This window comes from Oryx dammah, unplaced genomic scaffold (genome assembly GCF_014754425.2).
Source record: "Oryx dammah isolate SB20612 unplaced genomic scaffold, SCBI_Odam_1.1 HiC_scaffold_9, whole genome shotgun sequence".
Classification (NCBI taxonomy): Eukaryota; Metazoa; Chordata; class Mammalia; order Artiodactyla; family Bovidae; genus Oryx; species Oryx dammah.
The window spans coordinates 41,266,526-41,291,305 of NW_024070193.1; the positions used below are offsets into that span (position 1 = coordinate 41,266,526).

The 24,780-nt window shown below is 38.2% G+C and overlaps 1 protein-coding gene across 1 annotated transcript in view; it reads left to right on the forward strand.

Annotated features, from left to right (window-relative positions):
* GRM7 (glutamate metabotropic receptor 7) overlaps positions 1 to 24,780 on the forward strand; it is a 638,108-nt gene that overhangs the window by 467,876 nt on the left and 145,452 nt on the right. Inside the window, exon 5 of the mRNA XM_040245962.1 lies at positions 7,010 to 7,164. Within this exon, the coding sequence (XP_040101896.1) occupies positions 7,010 to 7,164 (155 nt within the window). The remainder of the gene's footprint in view (positions 1 to 7,009; positions 7,165 to 24,780) is intronic.

Sequence of the window (24,780 nt, forward strand, 5' to 3'; positions counted from 1 at the left end):
CCCCACCACCAGTTGGCCAGTCCTGTGTCTCCCTTCCCTGTGTGGCCCCATGCTGCCCCTGAGTCCACCCATCGTCCCAGCCCTGAGCTCTGACCGTGGGTGGCAGGACTATTAAATGAGAATAGCATTAAACCTCAAGTCAAGATACCTGAGGTTTTTTGTTTTGTTTTTTTTTTCCTTGCTATGACTGCTGTCTCACCTTGGGCAGGTCCCATCCCACACCCTACTTCTCCAGCTCTTTGAGGTCTCTGTTTTCCCATCAGTAAATCCATTTGCACTCTTTCTATGATAATCTGGACTTGCACTTTTCTAACCTTATTTCATTCCATGCCCCCTCATGGTTTGTGTGCTGTAGGTGAGGGGCCCCTTGTGTTTCTTCCTTCCCAGGCCATTGCTCATTCTCTTCCCGCTTGCTGGAATGCTTCCCTTCCCCACTTCAGCATTCCAGTGCTGTCAGTAGCGTTGCTTCTGAAAGATGCCTCCAAACAGTGTAGCTTTGGAAAATTTGTCATAACAGCTTGGTTGCATAGTTAATGTCACTGAGGGCATTTTGTACTCTTTGATCATGTAATTGGAGTCTATATTCTCCACTAGTCTGAAGGCATCATTAAGATGGAGGTGATGCCCCTTTTGACTTCCTTTCATACCCTTAGCCCCTAGCACATTGCTCAGTTAGTGGTGGACACTCAATATACATCACTGAATGAATGTATGAAATGCCCAGTGTAGTGTCCACTATTTAATAATTTTAATATATATTTTATTTATTATTTTTAATAATAAAATATATATTAAAAATAAATAAATAAACAAACATTTGCACCAACATTCCTCACCACCTCCCCCAAGGGGATAGATCTATTTCCTTTCTCTTCTAGCTTTGACAAGGCTCAAAAACAAAAACTTTGTATTATTGTCAGTATCCTTTGAGGGCTAGAGTTCCTTTAGCTCTCTTGACATTATTCTTCAGGTTGAGGCCAAAATTGTGTTTGTTCTTGGTTATGTGCCCTTCCTTCCATCTGCATTGAAATACAATTTACTTCTGCTTTTCTTAAAATACGTGGTTCTCTCTGCTTCCTAATACAGCCTAAAGATCCACAGGCAGCCTAGGTATAGGGTGGGTAAGATACCTGGATATTAATAAACTTTCTAAAAATATTTACAGCAGAAAAATTTTGAGACTCAAAGCTATTGGGTTTGAGAAGAAAAGCTGTATGTGTTTGATATGCCATCTGAAACCTGGGTAATAAATAGGAAAAATAAAAATTACTTTAAAATTCTGTTTGCCTTATTTTTTAAAAATAAAATAAAGATTTCAGAAAAAAAATAATTTTAAGTACAAGCCTCTCTCTCTGAACTTCATGATCCTTTAAAATATGGTCCTGTTTTTAAATGCAGATGCCACCTTCATGTACCCAGTTCTCTACCTAAGATGCATGACTGACATGTCAGTGTACCCTAACAGCTCCTCCATCAGTCTTGGCTCATGGTGTTTCTTCTTTCCTTCCCTACCTGTTGAAATTCTGTCTGTTTTTCAGACATGCCCTTTTCTGTGAAACTATTTCTGTCACCCCTTAAATGTGTATTTGTCTCCTTACAAAGAACTGATTCTGTTGCTCTTAGGGCATTTTCTTCCACACTTTGTGATTTAGTTATTCAAGGCACTTTGTTCTTATGATATGACTCTTTTTTTTTTTTTGCTCCAGATTTGTCAACTCATACTTCTCTTAATCATCTCATATATGATTTTCATACATGTTTTGGGCATTTTAAAATATGGCGTATGTTGATAGAGGGGCCCCATGTTTATGTTCATGTACATGGCCCTTAAAAGGTTTGTTACTAATAGCTATGAGCCTAATTGGTCATAATATCCTTCACTTGTGGATAGTGTGTGGTTTTAATTGGCAATGTTAAAAGGTTTATAATCAGCTCAATAGCTATGCTCATCATGTTTTGCATGGGGATTTGTGTGTTGGAACCATTGTGTGCTATGACTCAAAGAAGTGATAGCAGTAATAGTTCTTGGCTACAGTAATAAAAATCAAGTGCATATCTTCCAAAACATGAGCTTAAGCCCACTGATGTCTGATAACCCACAATGTTATGTTATTTCTTTTCTCAGAAGATTTACACTGTAGCTGGGAAATCTTGAGATTTCTTAGAACATTAACTTCAAATACTTTTGCTGGAGAATACCAGTGAGAAGACATTAATATCTAGATTTTGAAGCTAAGATAAATGCTCAATCAGGCATGGGTATTGATCATTTGAATGTTAGACAAGAGTGTATCCTGTTCCTGAGACACTGTTTTTCTGATTATAAAAGTAATATTACGTGGCTATTTTAAACCATTGGAAAATAATGGAAATATTTTTGTTGTTGCATTTTAATAAAAGGAATTCCTAGCTTTACTCTGCTCCCTGATTATCTTAAAAAAATGAAAGTTTATAATAATCACAAACCATGATTGTAAGTAATCCCCTATAAAACTTAATATCTTAACACTCAGAGATAACCACTAATAAAATTCTTGTTTAACATTTGCAGTTATTTTATTCTAAAAATTTTCCCCGGTAGATTCAGATTCACATCTGATATTTTTATTTGATATTCTAATTTTTGAGGTTCACATCTCACTTTCAATACTATAATATGTTTAGACAGTTTAATCTTATTTCTCTTAATAAATTAACCCACACTTTTATGTAAGCATATTAAGGTGAATATTTATTATTGTTTTGTTTTTACATCAATTTGTCTTTCTTACGTTGTTTCAGTTGGATTCTCACATCCTTTTCATACTTCATCAGCAGGTTCTCAATGAATTGTCTTTAAAATGAATTACATATTATCCGTATTTTTCTGTGCTCTCATACAACCCTATGCTTTTAACTCTGCATCTAGTCATTTATGCAGGCCAGTTTTCATTATTGTAAGAAATGACTAATCATTTGCAGTTTTTTTTAATGTGACGTGTTTTGTTCTTAACAGTACCTTGCAGAAATCAAGCTCTGTGTGTCTCTCACTGGTCTCTAATCCATCCTTCAGATGCACCGCCATTTCTTTAGCCACTTCCCTGCGGCTCTGCGTTGAGGTTGTCTCCAGTAACGAACATGTGATTTTGACAGCATCAGTCATCATACCCTTTGGTTAGATTAATAGAGACGCTATCTCTAACTCAAGAGTATAAATGATTGATTGTGTGAAAATAATAAATGCACATAATGGAAGAGGAACAAAAATATAATTAAAATACTTTTTATGCAAAGCCCTAGCATCCTTTTCCATCCCATCCCACTCTCTGGTTCTGTTCTTCTTGAGCAATTATTTTGATTCTTGAAACTAATTCTTTAGGTCTTCTTCAAATGTGCCTGTATTGCTATTTTGGAATCAATAGTTTAAAATATTGTCTATTAATCCCTCTTATGTTATATAGAACTTGTCTCATGCTTCCTTTATCTTCCTAGCATTATATTATCAGATTTCCATTTAGTAAAACTCAGAGTTGACATTATGAGCATGTAAATATTATGTTCTACAGCAGTATTTTTTCCATGATGTGAGTTTAGGGGTAGCTTTTTTGTTCATCAAGTTAATATGACAGATTTTTAACTTGCATAGTTATCTTTAGTATTTTATTGTTAATGTCCTAGGTTTATCACTTTTCTCTTATGTTTATATGTGTGTGTGTATATATATGTGTGTGTATATATATATGTGTGTATATATATGTGTGTGTGTGTGTGTGTATATATATATATATAGATATATAAAATCTCTGAGTTCCATTGCTTTTCTGTACATTTGCCTCCCACTCCATCTTTCTGTTTTAAACTAGGCTGGTCTTTATTATTTTAACTTTTTTGTTTTCTTTCTCTCTCTCTTTCTTTTATTTTTATTCATCATTTAGTTTCCTTTTTGGGGCTATAATGTACCCTCCAGTAATTTTCTAGTAAAGGATGAATTAAAGAAAAGCATTTTTGGTGTTTATGACTAAAAATATTCTTCACCTGCCTCCACACTTAATTACTAGTTGGAAATGTAAGGTGTGGTCACATAGTTATTTTTAAATACATCATCCGAGGCAAATAAATGATTTATAGCAACTATCTATGGTGACTAATAAGTTATAGAACTCATAACTTGCAAGGAATTTGAGAGTCTGAGTTTGGATAAAAAAATCTTTAATATCCCCTGAATATCTATCTATCTATCCATCCATCCACCTATCCCTCCCTCTCTCCATCCATACTCATCTATCTATATGCCAGTTCTGTTTGTATAGAGATTCTCTATTTGTATAGAGATTCTATATGTGTTAAATATTAGAATTCTAGATTACAATTTTTTTTTCCCTCAAAATTTGGAAGGCATTACTCCATCATCCTTTTTTTTTTTTTCCTCTCTCTCTCTGGAGAGGTTGGTAATATTCTGCTTCTTATTACTTTCCAATAGTCCCAATTTTCCTTTGAAAGCTTTATTCTCACTTTATCCAGAAATTGTCGTTCTGTGACATGTTTGGTTTTCCCCATTAATTTGCTGGATGCGTGTGTATGTTTTAGTCTGTCGTGTCCGACTCTTTGCAACCCCATGGACTGTAGCCCACCAGGCTCCTCCGTCCATGGGATCCTCCAGGCAAGAATACTGGAGTGAGTCCCTTGAATTTAGAAAGTCATACTTTCAATTCCTTGGATTTTTTTTTCCATTAAAAATTATTTTTAAAATTACTTTAATTTCTCTTTACATTTGTTCTTGAAATACTGTTAGTTGGATGTAAGTCTTTCTGTGTTTCTTTAAGATACTCATCTTTTCTTGTATATGCTATACCTTTTTGATATTGTTTTGCTTTCTGAAAATATTTCTTCACTTTATCTCTTTTTAAAATTTTTTAAAATATAAATTTATTTATTTTAATTGGAGCTTAATTACTTTACAATATTGTATTGATTTTGCCATACATCAACATGAATCCACCACGGGTATCCACGTGTTCCCCATCCTGAACCCCCCTCCCTCCTCCCTCCCCGTACCATCCCTCTGGGTCATCCCAGTGCACCAGCCCCAAGCATCCAGTATCATGCATCAAACCTGGACTGGCGATTCATTTCATATATTATATTATACATGTTTCCGTGCCATTCTCCCAAATCATCCCACCCTCTCCCTCTCCCACAGAGTCCAAAAGACTGTTCTATACATCTGTGTCTCTTTTGCTGTCTTGCCTACAGGTTTATCGTTACCATCTTTCTAAATTCCATATATATGCATTAGTATACTGTATTGGTGTTTTTCTTTCTGACTTACTTCACTCTGTATAATAGGCCCCAGTTTCATCCACCTCATTAGAACTGATTCAAATGAATTCTTTTTAATGGCTGAGTAATACTCCATTGTGTATATGTATCACAGCTTTCTTATCCATTCATCTGCTGATGGACATCTAGGTTGCTTCCATGTCCTGGCTATTATAAACAGTGCTGCGATGAACATTGGGGTACACAAGTCTCTTTCAATTCTGGTTTCCTCGGTGTGTATGCCCAGCAGTGGGATGCTGGGTCATAAGGCAGTTCTATTTCCAGTTTTTTAAGGAATCTCCACACTGTTCTCTCTAGTGGCTGTACTAGTTTGCATTCCCACCAACAGTGTAAGAGGGTTCCCTTTTCTCCACACCCTCTCCAGCATTTATTGCTTGTAGACTTTTGGATCTCAGCCATTCTGACTGGTGCGAAATGGTACCTCATTGTGGTTTTCATTTGTATTTCTCTGATAATGAGTGATGTTGAGCATCTTTCCATGTGTTTGCTAGCCATCTGTATGTCTTCTTTGGAGAAATGTCTGTTTAGTTCTTTGGCCTTTATCTCTTCTAACATAATTTTAATTTCATACTTTTAATAACTAAGATCTCTTTTTTATTGTTGTTTCTTTCTTATTCTTGATAATCTTTCTTGTTCTTCATAATAGAGATCCTGATTCTCATTTAGCTACTTTTTTTTTTGTATAATTTCTTCTCCATACCTCACACCAGTTTCCTTTTTCTTATTTATTTGGTTTCTGTTTTATATTGTGGATTTTCCACAATGATGGGTCATTTCTGGCAGTTCCCATTTGAGTAAGACACAGGAAAATTCGACATACATGGGCAAAACTTGTCAACTTATAGGCCTCTCAGTGGACTGGTCAGGTGTCCATTCTCTTAGAAAGTGTCTCTATGTCAATATCTAGAATCTTTTTCCTAGGGTAGTTCAGATTTTTCCAGAAAAGCTGTTTTCTGCCTGGGGCAACACACTCCTGATTTCTAGAATTCTGTAAGCAGAAGTAAAATTTTCCTTCATGAATAACCAATTTCCTTTTTTAAATTTCCTCCTTTTTTTTTTCTTGCCCTTGCTATTTATATACTTTTTAATTTATAAATATGGATTATACATTTTCAAGCTTAATGTGAAGCTGTGCTTATTTTAATAAGTAATTTAAGATGCTTCATATAGACTGATACATTGCTTTCCAGAAGTGATATGTACCACCAGCAGTGAATGGCAGTGCTCATGTCTCCAGCCTTATGTCAAAGCTCATGACACAATACAATATTGTAAAGTAATTAGCCTCCAATTAAAATAAATAAATTGATACTTTTTTAAAAAAGTCACGACACAAAATAAAACCAAACAAACATTTTGGCCAAAATAAGGAGTGAATTTAATATATTGTTCTCATTCACATTTTCCTCCTTTTTAATGTATGTTAATAAGCAGCTAACTAATTACTTATATTTCCTCTTTTATCTTTTGACTTTGAATACTCTGCCTCTTTTCCTCAAGCTGCCTTGAATTTTTCTAGTGGCTTACAATATCTCATTATATATTAAGAATGAAAATCCTTTGTCTTACTGCCAGTTATTTGCTTTTTGAGAAACAGTAGCTTGTTTTCCTTCTGCTTGATTCTGGATATGTATATGTGCAATAGCTGCTCTTTATTATTAACATATCTTGTTAATGTTCCTCTCCACAGGCAGATCCTTGCAGCAGCCAAAAGAGCTGACCAAGTAGGCCACTTTCTCTGGGTGGGATCAGACAGCTGGGGATCCAAAATCAACCCACTGCACCAGCATGAAGATATCGCAGAAGGAGCCATCACCATTCAGCCCAAGCGAGCAACTGTGGAAGGTATGAGTTTTGTCAGTAGATGATATGCTGAGAGAGTGCTTGGTGCTGTGTAGAGTGGCTGGGGCATGAGTCTCTTAAATTTTACATAATTTATACAGGATCTGTTCAAACTTCCATCCATGAAATACAAATGAAGCCTTATATTTGGTCTGTTATTTTAGGTTGATAGTCTTCTCTTGAAAAGATCATGTTATTCTCATAATAATATCACCATTAGCATATATCTTTGTTTTATTATGCTGCAAGAGCTTTCTGTGAGATCATTATCTTTAATAAGAGGTGAAATAATAACACAGTCCAAGTATGTGTAAGTGAGCTGCATTTTCTGAGAGAATATTTTCCCTTTGTAATTTGTCATTGCTTCCATAGCAGGACACCTTTTTTTTTTTTTTTAATTTATGTATTTACTTATTTGATTGTGCCAGATCTTAGTTGCCGCATGCAGCACACAGAATCTTAAGTTGTGGCATGTGAACTCTCAGCTGTGGCATTTGGGATCTAGTTCCCTGACCAGGGATCAAGCCTGGGGCCTCTGCAAAGGAAGCCTGGAGCCTTAGGCTCTAGATTCTTTCCCCCATTACCTCTCGGGGTCTCCTCCAGTCCCCAGGATCATATAGCATACCACCCATCCCAGGCATCACCATCATTTTTCCTTCCTGGGTCTCTTTTGTCCTTGTGTTCTTTTTCTCTTAAGCTTCCTGCCCCTTTTCTTTCCCTTTGCCTTCCTTGTAGCTACAAAGATTCTTTGAGAGGCAAAAGGAGGAGAGGGTGTTTATTGGCATCTTTCTGATGTAACAAAAGTTGCTGATTACAACTTAAGTTCTCCTTTAATTTGAAAAGATAAGTTACTTCTGAAAGAAGACACTGTAAAGAAAAGCAACTCCTCTGCTGGTGTGGGGCTTTGTCTTCCTTTTCTGATGGGCCAGGTCTCCAAAGATTTCACACAGCATGCTTTGCATGTTAAAAGAACTCTATCCACTCACTCAAAAAAGATCAAATATTTGTCTTTCTTTCTATTCTGTCTCTACTCCAGTCTAATTAATTATTCTCCCTAGAAGGCTGCATGGTCTATGTGGGCTTTTTAAACAAGCCAGGTTAATGGTTTTGTCACTGTTCCCTTTCTGTGTTATCTCAGGGAGATAAAAGTCCTATAAGTCACCCATGTAGTCATGGAGAGGCTTTGAATTAATTGCAGTACAAGTCCGAAGAAGATTGCCCATCTTCCAAACCAGACCAATACATCTGCAGATGAGCTGCAAAAACAAAAGACAGTTTAACTACTTCCATTCCTTTTCACTCAAAAATTTAAGTATTTACTGTGTGCTTTGCTCTGTGCTAAGTTGGAAAAATAAGGACAAAGATCCCACGCTCAAAGCATACACAGCTGAGTAAATGTATCAGAATGTAGCTATTGACCGTGTAATAGAAATACTGTAAACACAGTTTAGAATAGATGGTTTAGGGTGAGGTAATGTACCAGCTTGTCTAGGGTGGTGATGCTGTAGTTGTGGAAGACGCCTGAGAGATGAAACAAACTGGTGCGCTAATGCTCATTGGACCATGAGAAGCTTCTCTACTCTCAACCCAACTGGTGGGAACAGAGGAGTGATGGAGCAGGGCATACCGGGGTAACATTAAGTCATTCATTCGGCAACCCGCACCCTGTTTGCAGCCATCCTAAACTTCTTCCAGCTCTTCAAAAATGTTCTCATTTATGTTCATTGGGAAACTCTTCCCTCTCCTACAGTTGTGGTCACTGCACTGTTTGCCTGATTAAGTGCTTTCTAACATGCGTGTCTCTGATTAGATATTAGTTTTCCTTGGAAGCCATCTACAGCCACTGCACTCCAGCCAGGTCTGGTTAGGGGCTCCATCTGTTGATGGTATGCTCCACCTTCCCATAGCTCCTACCATTGTAACATCTCTTTACTTGTCTCTCTCTGGAGACTTACCCTTTACATGCCATCATACCACAAATGCCTTGATCTTAGCCTGGACTGGCAGGTGATCAAATAGGTTTTTAACTGGTTGGATGCCTGGATGGATGGAGGAAATACATACCACCTAAGAACCTGGCACAAATGGCTGAGAAGTGGGCCAGGGTTGGATCATGAAAGGTCTTGTAAACTATACTGAGGAGTTTGTATCTTACTCTGAAGTCTAGGCAGCATCTGAGGATGAAAATGGGACGTGATAAAAGGGAATGAGGAAGCTCACTCAGATGACTCTATAGAGGGATGAAGTGTCAGATTTGGGTGAGGACCAAAGCAAAGCACATTACAGGGTCTGTGCTGAGGTCCTCTCTTCCCAAGCTGTAGACACGCCATAGTCATATTAGTAACTCCATGGTTGCAAGACCCAGGTTCCACATGTCTTAGGAAATGACTAAGTAGCTTAATACAAATTATTGAAACAAAATACATTTTCATATGTTTGTAGGGATACTCAAAGTTGTTAAAGTAGACACAAGATAGCATCCTGAATCTGCTGAGAAAGAAATGCGGCCTCAAGGGCAAGATGGTGAGGAAATGCTATTATCAATGAAAATACTGTTGAAATGTGGCAAAACAGCATCTCTTCATGCAGAACTCTGCAGTGCTGCCCAGGAAGAACACGAGGCTTTTCATTTCGTTCTTTAAGACCTGTGTGGCTTCTGTCTACCCGTGCTGTCCTGTGCATTGATACAGAGTGGAGGTTTGCTCACTAATACAGAGGATGGGGTCACAGGACTGTGGCTGTGCACTCCGTGTCACACTCCCAAGGAACTGAAGAAAGAAATGCCTTCAGTCGCATTAAGGTTTCTAAACGCAGCTGGGAAATATATGAAATGAAACTTTAGAGTGTATTCCATATAGGCAAGTATGTTTTCCTCTCCTATTTTTTAATCTTTTTTTCATTTTGGGGATGTTCCATAGTGGAGAAGGAAATGGCAACCCACTCCAGTACTCTTGCCTGGAAAATCCTATGGACAGAGGAGCCTGGTAGGCTAAGAGTCAGACATGACTGAGCGACTTTATTTTCACTTTTCACTTTCATGCATTGGAGAAGGAAATGGCAACCCACTCCAGTGTTCTTGCCTACAGAATCCCAGGGATGGGCTAGCCTGATAGGCTGCCGTCTATGGGGTCACACAGAGTCGGACACGACTAAAGCGACTTAGCAGCATAGTGGACTCTACTGGGATGGAGCATTATCCAAATACTCAGAACACTATTACATCCCTTTTAATCTTTGACTGTGTTGTATAATGTTGTACCTTCAAATAGAAATAAGAAAAAGCTAATCAGTAATCAACACTTTTTTTTTTCCTTTAGATCCATATTTGGAACACATTCAGCAAACATCTAAACTTTTGGCTCATCATCTCTATATTTGCATGAACAATTGACAGTAAATTGCCTTAGGCCAAAGGGCTAGCAAAGGCATGGGTCTTGCGAAAACCATGTTCATCAACTTTTGTCTTCTATTTGTATTTATTTTCCATCCATAGAAAACAGGGCCTCAGTGCTTGCCAGCCCAGGGGGTCATTTCCCCTATTTTGAATGAGACAATGATAACAACTGTGTCCAGAAAAGGTCAGCTCTGGCCCCTTTGGCTGCTCTCTACATGGGATATAAAAGAATGTCTCTAGATTTGCAGCACCTCTTCAGCTCCTGAGCCAAAACAGCTCCATGACTTTTAGTCTTTCTGTATTGTCTGATGAGCCAAGGGATCCCTAACATTTTGCTATTTTCTGTTGGCCCATTAGCAGGGACCCCCAGTCATCCTCTCCAGCCCTCAACAATCCTCAAAGCAAAATGGCCAAATCGCCATGGACTCTGCCCTGTACGGTGCTCAGCTTCTTCAAGAGTAGGCTGTCCTCAACATCCTCTAATTATAGCCAGCAAGGATCATTGGCCAGGCTCTTTTCGTCTCTGACATAATCATTAGCATCAGGGAGTGAACATAATAAAGGATGAATTTTCAAAGACAACTCTGACAGCTCTGACTATTGGTGATGATTTTCCAATGGGTCTATAGCACAGCTTGGTTCTTGAATTAAATCAGTGATGTGTGTAAGAAAAGACAAAAAGTGCTGTAGATCTGGCATGAAAAAGTTGGTTATTTCATGCATTTTTTTTTCTCAAGATACAAAGACATTCTATATTTTTCTTAAAACCAGAGATCAAAGCTATGAAGAGCTGAATGAAAATATTTCTGGCTCCAATTTATATATGCCCTGCTTTAGTCTTTCTGATTACCTGAAATGTTCCACACACATCACAGAGTTTTATTAGGGGAATGACAGAAAATGCCAAGAAATAAAATATCACCTTAAACCACAATAGTATTTCTAAGCAATGCTATAATTAATAATAGACCTATAACCTTGTTTGATGAAAGAGAAGTGAGAATATTGCCTGTTCAGTGTTATGACAATGTTTTTCATTGAATCTGTCATAAATGTTTATAAGCTCTAGCAAGGTATCAGCCCTTGATCTAAAAACTGAGATATATAGCAGATGACAATCAGATCACAGCCCTGCTCTCCTGGAATTGCCCTCTTAATGTGGAGGTGACAGGTAATAAAGAAAAATGTAAATAAGAAAATATCATACTAGAATAATTGCTATCAAGTGCATTTCCTTAAGAACCAACTTGTAAATCAGAGATACAAATGGCAAAGAAAGAAGAGAGACAAAGCACCAATATACCATGCAGGCTGAAAAAATATAAATTTGGAGGATGTGTAGGGAGGTCAGCAGCCCAAGCCTCTCTAACCTGGTCTAGATTCCTGGCCCATATTCATATCAGGTCCTTTCACTGCCTATAATATGCCAGGGCTTCCCATTTCACCATTTCTTGTTGATCTGGAAAATAGAGGTATTTTGTATGTGTGTGTGTGTTTGTGTGTGAGAGATCAAATCATTAATCACTTTTTTTCTTTTAAAGAATTTCTGCTTTTTTCAGAATTAGCCTACCCTGCAAAACCAAGCAATACTCCCGCAGTTCAAAAGGTACCACATACCCGCTTTATGACAACACAGATTATACTCACAGGCAGCACACCCAACTGGAATCTGATCCTTGAGGGCAGTGTCTGAGACCCATGGGTTCCATGGGATTATCCATCCTTTTGTTTTTTTCCCTGAAACTTTGGCATTTATGCTAATAAACCTAGCATATATATGACTTGATGGATATTGTTGAATATTAGGATGTCCTTCTTAAAACCCCTGGTAGCTCAGACAGTAAAAAATCTGCCTGCAGTGCAGGAGACACAGGTTTGATCTCTGGGTCAGGAAGATCCCTTGGAGAAGGAAATGGCAACCCACGCCAGCATCCTTTCTTGGACAATCCCATGGACAAAGGAGCCTGGCGGGCTACCGTCCATGAGGTCACAAACACGACTGAGTGACTAACACTTTCACTTTCTTGTAGCCGTCTTGTTTCCCCCTTTATCTTGTCTGAGGTACATTCTTTCCAAGTGTCATTCACTTCACATAGATGCCCCTCTCTTCCTTTGCCTGTCTTATGTATCCCTTTTCTAAGAAAAACTATACAGTCTTCAAATCTGATGGTGACATCAGGCTCATCTCCCTTTCCCTTGCCCTTTGACGTGTTCCTTCCCTCATCACCTCAGCCTCACTCTGTATCTTATCACATTCAGAAACTTTCATTTTATAAATATCCTTCCCTCTTTATTTTACCTATCTACTCCAGAGTTGTATTCACCGTCATCACATCAAAGTTAATGTTTCTTTGTATCAGAGAACTATAGATAATGGGCTGCTTAATGTGGAAGAGACCATTTATTGTCAATCAGTTAACAAATGCGGACTGCCTCCTATCTGTCAAGCACTGATTAGGTACTGATAACCAGGAAACAAAAATTCCTTTCCTAAAAAGCACAGCAAAAGGAGAGTAATAATAATAATTTATTATTATAAATAGACATAAGAAATAAGTAAACTGTTAACTGTTGGTAAACAGTATAAATTCTATCTCTTTATGAATATTCTCATTCCAGATATTCATCATTTTCCTAGTGTTCAGTTCCTTGCTCATTATTTTCTTTAAATATTTGAGTATATTTAAGATGTTAACTTAAGGTCTTTATCTGGTAAGTCCAGTATCTTACTAATTAGGGCATACTTTAGGGCATACATTAGGGAATACTAATGGATAGTTTCTATCATTTTTTTCCCTTGAAGTGGACTGGACTTACCTATTTTGTTGTACACTTTGATTTTTTTTGTTGATAACTGGGCATTTGAATATTGTACTGTGGTAACTCTGGAACTAAGATTCCCCCGTTTCCCAGGGTTTGATGTGCCTGTTTGTGGAAGGCTGAAGTTGTTCGTTTGTTCAGAGATTTCTCCAAACTTAAGAAGACACTATTCCTTATCATTTGTGTAGTCACTGAAGTGCCTGCTCTGTTAGCTTGAATTCAGTTAGCATTTTGACAAAAATTTCCTTAAATGCCAGGAGCTAAAACAAAACAAACAAAAACAACAGCAACAACAAATGCCTTTCACAGCCCTGATTAGTTAGCTAGGGCTTCCATAACAAAGTACAGACTGGGTGACTTAGACAACAGAAGTGTGGTTTTTTTTCACAGTTTGAAAGGCTAGAAGTCCAAGATAAAAGTGTTAACAGGGTTATTCCTTCTCAGGATATGAAAGTATGTCTGTTCTTTGCCTCCTGCCTATCTCTGACAATTTGCTGGCAAGCTTGGCATCCCTTGGGTTGCCTTCATCATTACATGATGTTCTTTCTCTGTGTTCTGATTTTTCCTTATTATAAGGAGGCTGTTCATATTGGATTAGATCCACTCTGAAGACTTCATCTTGACTTTACTAATTACATTCGTCATGGCCCCACTTCTGAACAAGGTCACATTTGAGGTACTGGGGTTTTGGACTTCAACATATGAATTTTGAGATAGACTTAACACACAACACTCCGTCTTTGTGGTTTGGCTCTGTTCTGAAACATTCCTTTAACACTTAGCTAGGTTATTTGCAATTTTGCCTTAACCTTCACTACCTGTTTGTGCTGATCCTCAGGAATAATCAAAGATGAAAATCTTCTCATGAGTTTTCTCAGCATCAGGGCAGGATGGCTGGCTTGGGTATGTATGTGGCTTTCTAAAACCCGCCCCCTCTAGTGTACACAGGCATTTGCTAATACCCTGATTTCCCAAGGAAATACTGTTTCAGATTTTCCTCCCAGGGTTTCAGGTATTACTTGTATGTTTCCATAATAATCGTTTGCTCCAGGTTACTGGAGGTTGTCCAATCACTTTATAATATGTATAAACAATGTCTTCCTCTTTCTCTCTCTGAATGAGTCCCAGTTTAGGTAAAACAGACAGAGTATGTTGTACCCATCCTTCAGGTAGTCTCCAGAAAGATTACAGTAGAGAAAAACAAGACTTTGCTAATAAAGTCTGTTCTGCACTCTCTGGTATGTCCTAGGGTCCCCCCCCCTAAGAATGTGGGCTGTGGTCTTCAGGTCTTTAAGACTATCACTGAGAGAGGGTAGGGGATGGAAAAGGAAAAAAATAATCCACAAAGCTTTTCTACCATTTTCAAGCTGGTCTTTTTCTTAATTTAGCATTCAGCATTTTTTGCTGTAAAACATTGAGCATCTTCCAAAGTTATGGCAAAGTTGCTTTTGACAGATTCCATTGTTTTCAGTTATTGAATTGAGGGACAGGAGTTTGGAGCTGCCCACTCTGCCCCTTTGCTCACATCACACCGGGCAAGTGCTATAAAGAGAGAAAAAATAGAGAGGCTAAGGGGCTCATCAGTGGTGGTGGGAGCACTGCAGTGTTAAATAGACTGGTCAGGATAAGCCTTATTAACAAGATGACATTTGGTAAATGACTTAAGGAAGTGAAGGGACCATCCAAGTTAATACCTGGGTGAAGATTATAGAGAGTATAGAGAGTAGTGCAGGGGTGCTTGGACTGGAGAATCTCTGGCATGTGTAAGGAACAAAGAAGCTTATGAGGCTGGAAAGAGAAATAAACTTGAAGTGTGGGGTTGATGTTTACACATTACTATATATAAAACTGATTGTCAGCAAAAACCTATTATATAACATAGGGAACTCTATTCCATATTCTGTAATAATGTATATGGGAAAAGAATCTGAAAAAGAATGGATATATGTGTATATATAACTGAATCACTTTGTAGTACACCTAAAACGAATGCAGTGTTCTAAATAACCTATACTCCAATATCAAACAAAAGCTAAATTACAACAAGAGATAATGGGAGAGTTGGGTCACATAGGACCTTGAAGGCCATTAAAAAATGTTATCACTTTATAGGATTAAAGTAGAAGACCTTTTCAGCACTAAAGCACAGGAATAGCTTGTATTGTCCAATATGTTAAAAAGGATATTACTGGCTCTTCAGTTCAGTTCAGTCGCTCAGTCGTGTCCGACTCTTTGCGACCCCATGAATCGCAGCAGGCCAGGCCTCCCTGTCCATCACCAATTCCCAGAGTTCACTCAAACTCATGTCCATCGAGTCAGTGATGCCATCCAGCCATCTCATCCTCTGTCGTCCCCTTCTCCTCCTGCCCCCAGCCCCTCCCAGCATCAGAGTCTTTTCCAATGAGTCAACTCTTCGCATGAGGTAGCCAAAGTACTGGAGTTTCAGCTTTAGCATCATTCCTTCCAATGAACACCCAGGGCTGATCTTTAGAATGGACTGGTTGAATCTCCTTGCATTCCAAGGGACTCTCAAGAGTCTTCTCCAACATCACAGTTCAAAAGCATCAGTTCTTCGGTGTGCAGCTTTCTTCACAGTCCAACTCTCACTTCCATACATGACCACTGGAAAAACCATAGCCTTGACTAGACGGACCTTTGTTGGCAAAGTAATGTCTCTGCTTTTGAATATGCCATCTAGGTTGGTCATAACTTTTAACATCTTTTTTTTTTTTTTACTTTACAATTCTGTATTGGTTTTGCCTTACATTGACATGAATCCACCATCTGCAGTGATCTTGGAGCCCAAAAAAATAAAGTCTGACACTGTTTCCACTGTTTCCCCATCTATTTCCCATGGCATGATGGGACCAGATGCCATGATCTTCGTTTGGTGAATGTTGAGCTTTAAGCCAACTTTTTCACTCTCCTCTTTCACTTTCATCAAGAGGTTTTTAGTTCCTCTTCACTTTATGCCATAAGAGTGGTGTCATCTGCATATCTGAGGTTATTGATATTTCTCCCAGCAATCTTGATTCCAGCCTGTGCTTCTTCCAGCCCAGCATTTCTCATGATGTACTCTGCGTATAAGTTAAATAAGCAGGGTGACAATATACATCCTTGACGTACTCCTTTTCCTATTTGGAACCAGTCTGTTGTTCCATGTCCAGTTCTAACTGTTGCTTCCTGGCCTGCATATAGGGTTCTTAAGAGGCAGGTCAGATGGTCTGGTATTCCCATCTCTTTCAGAATTTTCCACAGTTTATTGTGATCGACAGAGTCAAATGTTTTGGCATAGTCAATAGAGCAGAAATAGATGTTTTTCTGGAACTCTCTTGCTTTCTCAATGATCCAGCAGATGTTGGCAATTTGATCTCTGGTTCCTCTGCCTTTTCTAAAACCAGCTTGAACATCTGGAAGTTCACAGTTCACGTATTGCTGAAGCCTGTGGAGAATTTTGAGCATTACTTTACTAGTGTGTGAGATGAGTGCAATTGTGCGGTAGTTTGAGCATTCTTTGGCATTGCCTTTCTTTGGGATTGGAATGAAAACTGACCTTTTCCAGTCCTTTGGCCACTGCTGAGTTTTCCAAATTTGCTGGCATATTGAATGCAGCACTTTCACAGCATCATCTTTCAGGATTTGAAATAGCTCTACTGGAATTCCATCACCTCTACTAGCTTTGTTAATAGTGATGCTTTCTAAGGCCCACTTGACTTCACATTCCAGGATGTCTGGCTCTAGGTGAGTGATCACACCATCGGGATTATCAATACTGGCTCTTAGGTTGACTTTAAAATATAGGAGAATGAGGATGAAGTCCAGGAGAATGGTTCTGATGCTATTAAAATAAACTAAGTGAGAGATGATAGTAGAGTGAAACAGGAAGGTAGCAGTGAAGATAATGAGAAGTGTATGGGCTTAAAATACAATCTGAAAATAAAGTCAACAGAATTTTGGACTTAAAAAATATATGAGTGAAGAATGATTGCATGTTCTTTACATGAGCAGCTGGAAATATGGAGTTGTCATTAGGTGATGGGAAAACTGACAGCAGAGACATTTTTACGTCAACAAACAAAATTTGGATGTGTTGAATTGAAAGTGTTTACTAGATAACCAAGTGGAGAAATGAAGTAGACTGTTGAGAATGTGAGTCTCAAATTTATAAGAGGGTTTTGGAAATAGAGTTATTTTCATGGAGTCATTGACATAGAGATGGCACCAAAAGAAGTAATATACAGAATAATAGGGAACCAAAGAGCAGTTGCTCTGACATTTCAGCATTAAGAGGTTGGAAAGAGGAGAAAGTAAATTGACCAGTGAGATCAAATGAAAATAACATGAGCCTGTTTCCTTGGAACCAGGCTAAGAAAATATTTCAGAATATAGGGATTTTCATCAGCATCACCAAAATACTACTGCTTAGTTGGGTAGAACTATGGGAATTGATCATTTAACCTGGCAGTGTGGAGCTCATTGTGATTTTCTTTTGCAAACTGTTTCATCTGAGTGGTATTAACAAAAACCTGGTTTAAGAGAGAATTGGAGGAGTGTATTCATAGTTAAATATCATCCCCTTAAACTCCTACTACCATCTCCCAGTTTGCATACCATAGACCTCAAGGAAGGAAGACATGGTCACCCAGATCTTTTGAGTATCTTCAAAGGATATTTCATGGTAAATGACAAAAAAGCATAACTGTATAGGACAAGTAATAATCCTGTCCTCCAGAATATCAAGGTGGTTTTGGACATGAGGTTATGACATGACATATAGAGTGAAAGCCTTAGGGGAACTTCATAAGGCATGCATTTTTTTCTATTCTAGCAACATGATGCAGTCAGTGTCCTTCTAGGCATTTGTTTCATACTGTAGAACTTGATTATATTTTGGCTTATAGAAAGTATGTGGTATGTATGTGGTTTAATCATCGCCAACTGTATCGCTAAATACAGAGATAGTGAATTTACATATGAATCTAACCAGCATCAATTCTTATATTGCACCACCATCAAGGTAGGGCGCTACATAGCTTGGGAAATTTTTTTCTGCCAGTCCAGTTTTCTTACCTTGAAAATGAGTGGATAGTATTAAAATGATTGGTGAGAAAGGTTACAGCTCTAGTTTTCTCTTATAAGCTATTGAAAAAAAGTACGTGTGTGTGTGTGTGTGTGTGTGTGTGTGTGTGTAATGTAGTTAAAGATAATGAAGGCAAGAGTGTTGCTGAGAGGAATAGGTAAAGAAGAAAGAGAGGAAATCACAAGAAAAGCACTGGGGACAGAAGTAAAATAGATGGAAACAAAATGAAAGTACCCATCTAGGCTTTCCTGGTGACTCAGAGGGTAAAGAACCTGCTGTAATGCAGGAGACCCAGGTTTGATCCCTGGGTCGAAATGTGCCCCTGGAGAAGGAAAAGGAAGCCCACTCTAGCACTCTTGCCTTGCCAAGAACACAGGAGCCAGGTCAGCTACAGTTCATGAGATTGCAAGACTTGGACACAACTAAGCAACTAACATCATCTGAATTTTATTCAAGTACAAGACAGTTAGAAAACAATGAAATGAATAGAGGAACAGAAAAGTCATCAGGGAGAGGTGAACTGTAAAATCAGAAGCTGAGAGAAAGGAAAAGTGAAAGTATTAAGTTGCTCAGTCGTGTCCAGCTCTTTACAACCCATGGACTGTAGTCCACCAAGTTCCCCTGTCCATGGAATTCTCCAGGCAAGAATATTGGAGTGGGTTGCCATTTCCTTCTCCAGGGGATCTTCCCAACCCAGGGATTAAACCCAAGTCTCCTGCATTGCAGAGAGATTCTTTACCATCTGAGCCATCAGAGAAGCCCAGATATATATAAATTGAGTGGCGGGGAAGAAAATCACAAATACCTTAACAGTTTGAAAAGCCTATCTTTGAAACTGATGAAGCTAATACAGAATTTTCTTCTCCTTCAGAGCTATTTTTAACTGCTTTTCCCCCCTTATCACAAGGAAAAGGAAACAATTTTTATTTTTTTCAAATTATCCTTATATGTATATATGATCTTTTACACTTTATTTTTTATTATATTTATTTTTAATTGATTGATGATTGCATTACAGTATTGGTTTGCTTTCTGTCATACATGAACATGAATTAGCTAAAGGCATACATCACTATTTGTGAGAACATTGACTTGATCCATTACCTCCTTCCATCACCATGGACTGAGAATAAGATTTCCCTTCTTTGCGTGTGGGGAGAGGGGTTAGAAGGAGGGGTTATCCCAGGAGCCCACAAATTCACCTGTGGTCTGTGAAGAACTGCACCTACAGTAGTTAAAAATGTCATTAGTTTGAGTTAAGTGTTAATAATAAGACAGAAGCTCTTGAAACTATTTAAGGCGGAACTATGAAAGCAAATCTGTAGTGAGAATTCAAAGGGCCATTAACTTAGCCATAAGGATGTCTGGAAGAAAAATCATTTAAAGAAATTAAAAGACTGATGGGGCTTCTTTCATGTTCTTTAACAAAAACTAGATGTTTGATGATCTCTTCTTTCTTGGATAAGAGGAGGGGCAGAAAGCCTTTATTTTTTCTCCAGTTCGGCATGTTCTTGATGTTAGGTATGTGCTATTATGTTAAATAAGATTTTAAATTTAAAATTACCTCCTTCCAAATTTAAATAGAGACTTTTTTCTTCTCTTAATCAATTGTAAAAGAGGATTTTTCACGCTTGTCACTTGACTTAGAAAATTGCTTCCCTAACCTCTTAACACCCTGTGCCTTTTTAAATTGCTAAAATTGTCTCTTTTTTCCCTTAAAATTCACATTTTAGACAGAAATACCAGTTTGTCTTTTGGATTCGAGGAGCTTTTGGCACAAGACAACATGTTATTACTTAACATAAATTCAACACACTTCAGCTAACTATAGCCCAAAAATCCTAATAAGTGCTAGTGATAAGAGATAAGATGCCACCCCCATAGTAAAAGTACCCCTGGTATATTTGGGAAATCAGAATTAAAAAAAAAAAATAAGATTATCAGAATAATCTTGCAGAGAGATTGAGCAATCCTAAAGTAAGTGAGCTTAGTTCCCTGCCCAGGAATTGAACCTGGCTAGCCTGAGTGAAAACCAGAAATTCTAACCACTAATCTAGGGGCTAGAGGCTAGACGCAGAGTGGCCCTGGCTCTTGTTTCCATTTGAAAGCAAGAATGTTTCAAGGGAGAAAAACAAACAAACAAACAAACAAACAAAAACAGGTACACAGTTTATTATTGGAGACACAAGTCAGGGAGCACACAGAGAAACAGTTTTAAGATTGAAACAAGGCGGAAATACAGGCCCAGAGAGAAAGCGTGTGGACATCCTCTAATGAGAAGGAGCACAGGAAAGAGGCGGATAAATCACTTACATAGGGCAGTTCTTCCCGGTCTTTGTTTACCGTTAGCTGATTATCTTGTTTCTTTTCCCACATCCAACCTGTACTAGGATCCTTCTTCATTTTCAAGCGTATCTTTTCACCAAGATGGATTTCAGTGCAGAGACCAATGGGCGGGGCTTGACATCACCTATTATGGAGCGTTGCCGCCCCCTTTTTGACCCCCAGGGAGCCTTCCTGCACACATGTAATCAGGAAAGTTTTCCTTGACCTTTCAAGTGGTCATCTTATCTCTTTACTTTAGCAGAGCTCAGCTCTTGCCACTAGCTTTGTCCTTGGAGTGTCTTGGGAAAAAAAGCTTCAGTTTTACTACACTTGACAAACACCAGCTGTCCAGCCCAGGGGCCCATCCATCTCCTACCTCAGTAATGTCAGAGGATGAATTGTGATAATAGGGGTTTCCGTGAACACTAAGAGTTAGAGGGCATTATCTGACAAAAATAGGTGACACATGAATTAATCCTTAAAAGACTAATAGTAGTTGACCTAGTAAAGAAGTAATTGAGGTGTTGCATTTAGCAAGAGCAGAATTTACAATTTACAAAGGTCTCAAAGCAGCAAATGGCTTGTCGACGTACTAAAAAGAGCTGGAGGTTGTGAAGGAGTTTGGGTGAGTGGTGGAGAGACTGGCAGGAACTGAATCATAAACAGCTCTGAACATGCTCTCCTGAGCCTTTGGAATTTTGATTCTAGGACTTGATGTGAAGGTAGAGCTGAGACTAGTCTTTCCTTTGATTTCTAATGGATACCAGAATGTATCCTAAGATAACCAGGATGCCTATGGTGGAGCAAAAGGCTCCAAGAGTGATTTGCTACTTGGAAGTATCTAGGTCTAGCCTTTCCAAATCTACTAGTAAATTCTACACAAAAGTCAATAAGCTAAAGATAAGCTAAAGTGACCAAGTTAACCTATAATAAACATTCTTGTGTTCTCACTGTTCTCTAGGTGCACTTCCAATAAAAACTAATGTATCTTTCTATCCTGTTGGCTTATGTTTTAATTTTTTATTGAAGTATAATTTGCATAGGTGAAAATATGTAGATCTTAAATGTACCACTCAATGATTTTATACACATAGCTACATGTGTGTGAATATATGTGTGTGTATATATATGCACGTACACATATGAAGGTCACCACCACATAAATCCAATCAAAGAAAAATATTTGTCACACAAGATAAATCCTCTTGGTTCCATTTCCTATGACTAATAGATTAACTTTGTCTTCTATTTCACTTAATGTAAATAAAATTATTTATCTTGAAAAGTGAAAGTGAAAATTGCTCAGTTGTATCTGACTCTTTGTGACCCCAAGGACTATACAGTCCATGAAATTCTCCAGGCCACAGTACTGGCATGGATAGCCGTTCCCTTCTCCAGGGAATCTTCCCAACCCAGGGATCAAACCCAGGTCTCCCACATTGCAGGTGGATTCTGTAGCAGCTGAATCCCCAGGGAAGCCCTGTTTATCGTACAGAAGATCAATTTTGCCTAATTTTGAACTTCACTGAATCACATATATTCAAACGGAATCAGACTTTGTATGTGTGTTTTGTGTACATGTACATGTGTACATGAGTTCCTTCACTCAGTATAATGCTTTAGAAATGCATCTTTACTATTGCATATAATAGTAGCTTCTTCTTTTTATTGCTGTGGAATATTCCAGTATATACCACAAAGTGTTTACGACTTGATACATTATAAACATTTGTTTGATGGTGCTCTGCCAGTATCATTCTTGATATTTCCTATTTCAAGCTGAAAGACTGTATTAAGAAACAAATATCCCTGTTTTATTAATTTCGAAGAACATGTCTTACTGGGTAAATCCATATTCTTGCACATTTTTCAGCTAAGATACCATTTTAACAAAATATCCTACTGCTTTTTTCCATCATCTTATGTCTCACTGTCACTGAGCCCCCTTGATGAGCTTTTGATGCAGTCATAAAAAAAGCTACAAAGAAAAGCAATTCAGATGGATGGAAAATCATGGGGAAGTCAGAGAATGCAGAGAGAGGTGGCTATATAATGCAAGCTGTATTGGAAAAAGATTATGATCTAAGCCTGAGTTGTCTCACAAGTATTATGGAATTCATAATTTTCTGATATTAATGATAAAATTAACAGGTTTTAAGTTCAGGTGAATTTCTGTTTGTAGTTATACGTATAAACTCACTTGCCTCATGACTTGGGTATATACATAACAAATGTACATTAAGTAGAGAGTTCAATTATTTGATGACTATAGAAACTGACCTCTGATAAGTACTTAAGGTGGAATAATTTCCTTCTTAGGAAAAAAAAAAAAGATTTTTTGTTCTACTTGTGATCTCTCTGTTATATATTCTTCTGTCTTTACACAACAAATCACAGTAGAAGAATTTTTTTCTTTTCCCATTTTAGTACATAGTTTAACACTCTCCTGGAGAAGGCAATGGCAACCCACTCCAGTACTCTTGCCTGGAAAATCCCATGGACAGAGGAGCCTGATAGGCTGCAGTTCATGGGGTCGCGAAGAGTCGGACAGTGACAGTGACTGAGATGATGGAACAGTGACAGTGATGATGATGATAACAGGAATGGCATTAGTAGTATACCTGTTAAACCCTGGTAATATGCCATATGCTATGAATTACAATCTTGAAAGTAGGAACTGCTCTTATCTACATCTTATAGATCAAGACAGTAGATCTGTGGGTTACATAACTTGCTCAAAGCTAAACAAGACAATGTCTGCATTTCTGTAAGAATCACTGCATACTGAGTCATTTAAATATTTGTAGCATAAAAAATTAATATGGATACTCTTATCCTTCCAAATGATGTAGCAATGAAAGCTTTGGCATTTGTGGGCTTTCTTTCCACTTCATTAGTTTATATATATATATATATATATATATTTTTTTTTTTTCTCTCTCTCTCTTGGCGATGAAGAAATATTTCCCTCAACCAATTCATGGTGAGAAACCACACAGAAACCAGACTGGAGCATGTGTCACATCCTAATGCAACATTGCTTCAGGGAATACAGTTAACCCTTCACATCCAACACCGTGTTGAATCTGCAGATGCAGAACTCATGGGTACAGACAGCTTACTGTATCTTTTGTAAAATGAAATCTACATTGTCTAAGGAAAACAAGCTACCCCTTATATTCTCCCCAGACCAGTGAAAAGAGTTTTGAAATTAGATTTCAGTGACAAGCACAGTCATTAAGGGTTCCAACGTCTGTTGAACAACAGTGTGTGCACACTGAGTCACTTCAGTTGTGTCCGACTCTTTGCCATCCCATGGACTGTAGCCCACCAGGCTCCTCTGTCCATGGGATTTCCCAGGCAAGAATACTGGAGGGGGTTGCCATGCCCTCCTCCAGCGGCTCTTCCCAGTTTGCAGATTGAGTCTGCATCATCTGAGTTTCCTGCATGGCAGAGGGGTTCTTTACCACTGAGCCACAGGGAAGGCTGTTGAATAAGACCCTCCAGTCTTTTTTCAGTTTTTGAAAGGAAAATAAGAGCTTAATCATGCAGTTTTATACAAGAAGGCCTACTTAAAATTTAAAATGATAGTTATTGGATAAGAGTCTCTTTCTTTCAATGTTGGGCTAGTTTTGTTATGAATACTTATTCAGTGTAACTGCAGGTGAATTGCTATTATAGTCTTTTTACCTGAGAATGGTGATATGTCACGGCGACTCTGGCCTTTTTTCTTCGAAGGGCTCAACAGTAAAGGTGTTTCCAGAGGATGTTTTTGTTAGTTATTGGCTGTATTGTTAATGAGGTTTAATTAAGTGGTCTGTGTATCAAGAGAGAAAGGGAGAGACATTGGAGAGAAGGAAAGGACATTTAGAAAGAGGAGTTGCGACTGAGGTCTGGGGAACAGGGTAACTGAGAGGGGTTGAGAAAACAAGAGGTTGAATGGTGATCAAAGGGGAGATGGAGACAGATATAGAGAGAGGAGATGGAGACAGATATAGAG